At 45.0% G+C, this 7,525-nt stretch overlaps 1 protein-coding gene across 1 annotated transcript; it reads left to right on the top strand.

The window, feature by feature from the left end:
- The first annotated feature begins 961 nt into the window (after positions 1-961).
- Positions 962-7,207, top strand: kcnk17 (potassium channel, subfamily K, member 17). Its single transcript, XM_035434534.1, has 6 exons — positions 962-1,195; positions 2,759-2,873; positions 3,933-4,099; positions 4,897-5,065; positions 5,981-6,221; positions 7,094-7,207. The coding sequence occupies exons 1-6, from the start codon at positions 962-964 to the stop codon at positions 7,143-7,145; spliced, it is 978 nt and encodes a 325-aa protein (XP_035290425.1). The 3' UTR covers positions 7,146-7,207.
- Positions 7,208-7,525: the final 318 nt, after the last annotated feature.

Genomic DNA, 7,525 nt, shown 5'->3' with positions numbered 1-7,525 from the left:
TGTAATTGTTTTATGGTAACATATGGATGTTTGATCTGTCAGGTTTGTTTCTTCATAAAATCTTTGTGTTTAGTGTTCTATCCATGGCTGTTTATGTCCAGTATTTCCTGATGCAATCTTTATGTGTGGGAGTCTGACCTTGGCTCTGTTGATATAAATTTCCTGGTAAGGTCTTTCCAGATGTCAGCCAATCTGTTCCTGTAATTGTTTCGTGATAACGTGTGGGAATTGTGTGTGGTCAGATTCTCTCTCTCTCCTGGTCACTGACCTAGCCAGCAATGGACCAGATTCATTCTCTCTCTTCTGGTCACTGACTGACCCAGCATTGTGTCAGATTCTCTCTCTCTCCTGGTCACTGACCTAGCCAGAAATGGACCAGATTCATTCTCTCTCTTCTGGTCACTGACTGACCCAGCATTGGTCCAGAGTCATTCTTTCTCTCCAGGTCACTGACTGACCCAGCATTGGACCACATTCTCTCTCTCCTGGTCACTGACTGACCCAGTATTGGGCCAGATTCATTCTCTCGCTCTCCTGGTCACTGACTGACCCAGCATTGGGCCAGATTCATTCTCTCGCTCTCCTGGTCACTGACTGACCCAGCATTGGGTCAGATTCTCTCTCTCTCTCCTGGTCACTGACTGACCCAGCATTGGTCCAGAGTCATTCTCTCTCCTGATCACTGACTGACCCAGCACTGGTCCAGAGTCATTCTCTCTCTCCTGATCACTGACTGACCCAGCATTGGGCCAGATTCATTCTCTCTCTCTCCTGGTCTCTTCCTCACCCCAGGAGCCGGATTTGCATGATGTCTTCAGAGGCGAGAGATCAGGAGGGAGGTGGACACTGGCAGTGGCGATGATTTGCCTGCCTGGGCCAGCCCAAATATATCCCCACCCCAGGGAACGCGCAGTTCCACTCCTGCCCAGATGTCCTGGAACCGGCTCACCGCGCCACCGTCATGCTCCCCCTGTGCAACTGGAGCCGCTTTTCGGGGTGCCTGCCCACCCGGCTGCCCTCCATCCTCCTGCTGGGACTGCTGTACGTGGTCTACGTCCTGACGGGAGGGGCGGTGTTTTGGAAGCTGGAGGGGCCCCCCATGGTGGAGCAGATGCGTAGCGCCAGGGAGGAGCTGGCGCGGCTGCAGAAGAATATGCCCTGCCTGAACGAGGAGACCATAGTGATGGTGGCGAAGGTGAGCGGTGGTGAGTGGCCTGAAGGAAGCGGGGGGGGGGTCACTGCGGGCACCACGGGCCGAGCCGGCGGGGCAGAAGAACACCGGCGGGGGCGGTTTGGCGGTTCGGCTGTCCGGGAGTCGCCGGATGGAAATGTGACGCCAAAGTAATTTGGGAGGTTGCCAGTTTTTCTCATAATAAATGATAAATGCGATAACGATAAACGATATGACGATAAATGCGATATATGTTCAGGCAAATGAGGAGCCCTGGGTTGGGGAGGTGGGGGGTGGGGGGTGGGTGGGGGTTGGGGGGGGAGGCGGGTCGGGGTATCTGAGTGAGGGGGGGGGATTTAGTGGCTTTTTCCTCATCCCAAAATGTTTTTTTAAAGCTGTGTTGCGTGTTTCAGAACAGACAGGGAATAAGCGACTAGCTAAAGCTAAGCTCCTCTTTCATCACATCGCTGGGGAATGGCTGCTGTGGTTTACAGAGCATCTTAAGCAAAGCAGCGCTTTGCGTAGGCGAATCGCGAGCCTGGTGCAGAGCTGCCCAGGGTCTGTATTTAACTCAGCCGCTCTCTCATGTCCCTGGGCTCTCCTCCACTTCTGGGACGTCAACAGGGGACTGTTGGGGACCCCCCATCTGTCGACTGGATGAACCCCAAAAACACCGTCTGATATTTTGCTGTTGCAGATGTCGTCTTTGTGCGCTGTGTTGTTTTTATCTAACAGTTTCCCCCCCCATTGGGGATAATAAAGACAAAATGACTTTAATGAATTTGATTTTTTTTGATAAAGGATGTAAGACAGATGAGGGAATCGCACTTGTGTAACTTGGTCGTGAGTAGTGTAGATTAATTCAGCTGGTGCCGAGGGCCACGGTTGCGTTTGTGTGATATGCCTGTATGTAGTGCGGCTGTCAGATTCATGACACACCTGGCAAAGGTGATTACATAACAGGGCTGGGTCAACACTGGCATTCCGACATGAATATGCGACATAACTTGGATCCTGGGTCGGTTAGAAGCCATTTGAAGTGGGTCAATCGAGTGAAAATGGGTTCTTTCGGTTTTGTAAAAAAAAAATTTTAAAAAAAGAATTTTGTTTTTTGTTTTTTGTAAGTCATTTTTATGCCTTGTGATTCAGTTCTCCGGCAACACGGTTCTAACGCTGTTTCTTTATGAAGCAACCAGCTGAACTACCAACTGAGAATCATTCCATCGGAATTAGAACAATCTCAAGTAGCCATTCTAGCTAAAAAAAAATATTGATTCACCAACTAGGTGCTCATCAGTTTTATTCAATAATATTGATGATGGTGCCCATAATCTACTAATATGTCACTGTATTTTGGTAAGTTCTGACTGTCCTGTGGTAATACTGATTAAGATTGAGAGTACTGTATAATGTTTACGCTCACGTATTTTGCATGTTTTGCTCAATATTTCACTGCATGAACTTGTGTGGGATCGGAATCATGTTCATGTTACGAATGTGAAGAAAAAAAAAAGGGGAAATCAACATAAATGCGACACTGGAATTGAAAAAATAAGACAGAATTAAATCCCCCCCCCCTCCCCCCAGGTGTTGCAGAAAGCCACCTCCAATGGGCTGAGCTTGAAGGACAACCACACGGCGGACGGGGTCTGGAAGTTCACCACCTCAGCTGTCTTTGCCGCCACTGTGGTCACCACCATTGGTGAGACGCGTAAAATGGCCCCGCCCACCGCACCTCACCTCACACTGTGACACACTTCCTGCATGTTAGCCCTTAGCGGTATGGCTATCCACTGTGGAACTCCGTGTCTCAATTCCAGCCTGTGTTACCCCAGCAGACCTGGGTCAAATACGTATTTGTTTTGGATTCAAATACTTTTTTTTACGCTTTATTGATCTTGTCTGGTGCATTGGAACCAATGAAATACTCTCAAAAAGAGCAAACCCCCACCTTCTGGTCATATTTGCTGGCTCAATTGCATCAGGCAAGATCAATAGAGCACAGGAAAATATCTGAATCCAAAACAAATATGTATTTGACCCAGGTCTGGTTCCTAGGGCATTGCTGCCATGGATTTGTTGCTATAACCTCCCAAGTCCAAGGGAATTAATTTGTGTCCCCTCCCGAGGACATGAGACTCTGGTCTTAATTTTAAGAACTGTACATTTTGCTATGCTGAAATATACACTACAAGGAACATTCAACAGAAATAAATTTAATAATACATTTGATGATATGTTCACTGCAATGTGTTTTTGTCAAGACACTTGTATTTTAATAAAAAATACTTTTTTCTGGCTGGTCCCAGGAGGACAATGTAAAAAGCATTCATTGTCCTTTTTTTGTTTATTTTTTTATTTTTGTTCTGTACACACATAGAAAGGTCTCATCAATATGTGTATACTTTGCAACCAAAAAGCCTGGTGCAAAAGCCCCATGTGGTGAAACCGTAACACTGAAAGGGAAAAGGAATTCTGTGTTCCTCAGAATTATAAAAGCTGTCATTTATTTTATTTTATATATTTTTTTCGTAAATATGCATTTTTTTTTATCGCTATGGACAAAATTTAATTTTGAATATTTAATAGCCATCAAAAATCTGGACATAAAAATGAACATAATACAGCGTTTATGCCAGGGATCCCAGGCTCTTGGTCCTGAATGTCTGCACCCAGGAAGGTTAAACCCTTGCCTTTAGTTTGTCCATTACAGCCATGTTAAATTTACCATCTTGCGCTGAATATCTTCTGTGTGCCACAGGCTACGGAAACATCAGCCCCACCACCACGGCGGGCCAGATCTTCTGCGTGTTCTTCGCTCTGTTCGGCATCCCGCTGAACGTGGTTGTGCTCAACAAGATCGGGAAATACATGCTGGTCATCGGCAGGATGGTCAGCAGCTTGATTGAGCAGAAGCTCAATCAGAAGGTGAGACGATGCGTCCTGAATTGGCTCAGGCCAGTTGCCCAACTCTTTCCCGTGTAGTGCATTTCACAGTTTTGCTTTTATTGTATTTTAATCCGACCAAAGTGTTTTTGTGCTGAGGGAGATCATTAGCTATAACTTAAATTGTGAATTGCTTTTTTTTTGTTGTTTTTTTATTCTTTTACGATACACCATACTATTTAACCTGCTGCTTATTACATACAATAATATCTGTATATACACAGCTGAATCGCTTAGTCCTACCACATCTGCCTCTCTGTTAAAGCTTCTGAGAAACGAAACAGTCAACAGAATAGTCTTTTTGAATTTGAGGCTTATTTAGCAGGATATTTCACTATACAGAGAAACCTGCTGAACCTGATCAATCGTTTCAATGGTATCGTTTTCTAGGGAGAAACTACAGAGCATGTATAAAAAGGCAGAATTAAAAAGATTTAAATTTCTTTTCAAGCCTGTTGCCTCTGTTTGTGACCCACTGTGGATTTGGAGCTGAAATCCAGTACCAGCTTTTTTGTGTTTTGTCCTCTAATCCAGAGAAGGGGTAAAGGGGAAACCAGTGCATAAAGCCTAAAGATGGCATCAGGACAAACCTCTTAACTGATATTCAACACAGGAACGGGAAGTAAACCTTTAAAACAGGAAGTAGTTCTGAACGGAGGGGAAGGGGTGTGAGTGTTGAATGGGGTGGGGGTGGGGTGTTGGGAGAGTGCAGATGGCTGGCTGATTCTGGTTCCGATTCCGATTCCGGTTCCGGTTCCGGTCCTGCTTTTTCCCCACAGAGAGGCATTAGTGTACTCGTCCACCTGATCTCCTTCATGTCAGGGGTGACCATTTTCTTTGTGGTGCCCATGCTGGTATTCAAAGTGTTCGAGGGGTGGACATACTCTCAGGCCATATACTACTGCTTCATCACGCTCAGCACCATCGGCTTTGGAGACTACGTCGCAGGTAGGGCTCCCCTTGCTGGGCCAAGAAGGCACTATCCATCCCACTCGCCATCCACTCTGCAAAGACCATTGAGGTGTGAGGTGGGAATAAGATTAGAAGCCCCCTACAGCGGTGATAACCGAGCCTGTTCCCGGAGGTCTACCGTCCTGTTTACACTCCAACCCTAATTTGGCACGACTGACTAATTAGCAGCTCAACAAGATCTCTAGCTTTTGAATGAGGTGTTGCTTTGTTGGGTTTGGAGTGAAAACCCTACAGGACCGTAGATCTCCAGGAGCAGTTCCAGATTTTGAAGGGTTCCGAGTTTCACAGTTATCCAGCTAACTCAGTAATCCTGTGCCCTGTTTCACAAAGCAGGATTACTGAGTTAGCTGGATAAATGCACAGAGCCTTCCCAAATCTGTATCGAGCAGACACTAGCTTTCATGCAGATTCATCCACACTTAGCAGAAGCTCTTATCCAGAGCGACTTATCCACAACTTTTTACACAGCATTCACATTGCATCCATTTATACAGCTGGATATACAGTATACTGAAGCAATGCAGGTTCGGTTCTTTGCTCAAGGGTACGAGGGCAGTGTTCTACCCAGGAATCGAACCTATTACCTTTCAGTTACAGGCCCTATTCTACGCTACACCCACGGTACACACCTACTATTCTACACTGCCGCCCCTAATCTAAGCAAGGCACTAAGAAGTTCAAAACTGTTTGTGAAACGAGGGTCTAAAGCAAGGCTTATAAGTACAAACGAGTCACACAGAGAAGTGTCTTCGTAGTAGGCAGTTTTCAGTAGTAGCCATTGTTTCAGCCTTTTCTGATCTCAGCTTCCCTGCGTGGGGAGAAGAGCAGTGTTCATGGCCGAGCTGTCGATCTCCTCCGCAACCTTCTAACCTCACGCCCTGTCCGTCGCAGACGACAACCCGGAGAGAGTGTACCCGGACTGGTACGGCCCCCTGATGGGGATGTGGATCTTTTTTGGGCTGGCCTGGCTGGCCCTGCTCATAAACCACAGCATCGAGCTCCTGGAGGAGTACAACAAGCAGTGGAAGGGCGGGGAGGGCAGCGAAGATGCGGGGGACGCGGGCGACGCGGGGGGGCAGCCCGACACGGAAACTGTGATGACCGAGATCCAGACGCCCGACGAGAACCCTCCGTGAGTGTGCGTCTCTCTCCCACACACAGTCCAGAGACATTACATTACATCACATCACATTACATTGCATTACATCACACCACAATACAGTCCACATCACATTACATTACATCACACCACATTACATCACACCACATTACATTGCATTACATCACATTACATCACACCACATTACAGTCCACACTACATTACAGTCCACATCACATTACATTACATCACATCACATTGTATTACATCACATTACATCACATTAAATTACAGTCCCCATCACATTACATTACACCACATTGCATTACATCACATTACATTACATCAAATGACATTACAGTCCAAATACATTACATCACATTACATTACATCACTGCACATCACATTACAGTACATTATATCACATCACATTACATAACATTACAGTACAGTACAGTACATTACATCACATCACATTGCATTACATTACATTACATTACAGTACAGTACAGTACAGTACATTACATTACATCACACCACATTACAGTCCACATCACATCACATCACATTACAAGGTTCAATAATCATTATGTAATTGTTGTTCAACCCAGATACAGCCCAATCTGTCAATGTGCATTCAAGCATGGGGTTTTATAAATGTAAATAATTTTATTTTGTAGAACAAAATTACATATTTTGTGAATAGCAGGCCCAAGTTTTCTAACCAAAGCCTTGTTTTGCTGAGGGAGCTAGCCTGTTAATTAGCTGTAATTTAAATTCTGAATCACTGCAAACGTGTTATTCACACAATACAATGTGCATTATACAACTTATACCCAAAGCATAATATTTATGTATGTATTTATTTATTTATTTACAACTACCCACTTGCACTGTTTCCATAGGGATAGCGGGAATACAGAAACAGCCAATCAGGAAGAGGAGCCTCAAAAATGAGACTCCACAGAATCCCTGTGATGCAAGATTCTTCACTGAGGAAAAAAAAAAGGACATTATCTTTTCATTTAATGAAAAAAAAAGTTTCTTGGTGGAATTATGATTATTATTATTATTATTATTATTTTATATAGTTTTAGCCAGTGGTGTAGCGTTTATTTACAAGTGCAGAGGTTCAGCAATTACAGCGATGCATTTAAACTCAAACCAAAGACGACCAAAAACCACAATGTTACATCACAGCATTTAGCAGAAGCTGTTATCTAGGGCAGATTCCACAGGTCACACACAACCCGTTTATGCAATTGGACGATTTTTACTGAAGCATATCAGGTTAAGCACTTCGCCGAAGGGCGCAACGGCCACGCCCCAGCCAGGAA

This window comes from Anguilla anguilla, chromosome 1 (genome assembly GCF_013347855.1).
Source record: "Anguilla anguilla isolate fAngAng1 chromosome 1, fAngAng1.pri, whole genome shotgun sequence".
Lineage (NCBI taxonomy): Eukaryota > Metazoa > Chordata > Actinopteri > Anguilliformes > Anguillidae > Anguilla > Anguilla anguilla.
This window is presented reverse-complemented; position numbering and strand designations above follow the sequence as displayed.

What these genes read in the sequence shown, in the direction of transcription:
- kcnk17 (XM_035434534.1), top strand. Translation starts at nt 962, where the DNA reads ATGCTCCCCCTGTGCAACTGGAGCCGCTTTTCGGGGTGCCTGCCCACC. An exon ending in CCATAGTGATGGTGGCGAAG is followed by an intron (nt 1,196 to 2,758) that starts GTGAGCGGTGGT and finishes CCCTCCCCCCAG; the next exon opens with GTGTTGCAGAAAGCCACCTC. An exon ending in CACTGTGGTCACCACCATTG is followed by an intron (nt 2,874 to 3,932) that starts GTGAGACGCGTA and finishes TGTGTGCCACAG; the next exon opens with GCTACGGAAACATCAGCCCC.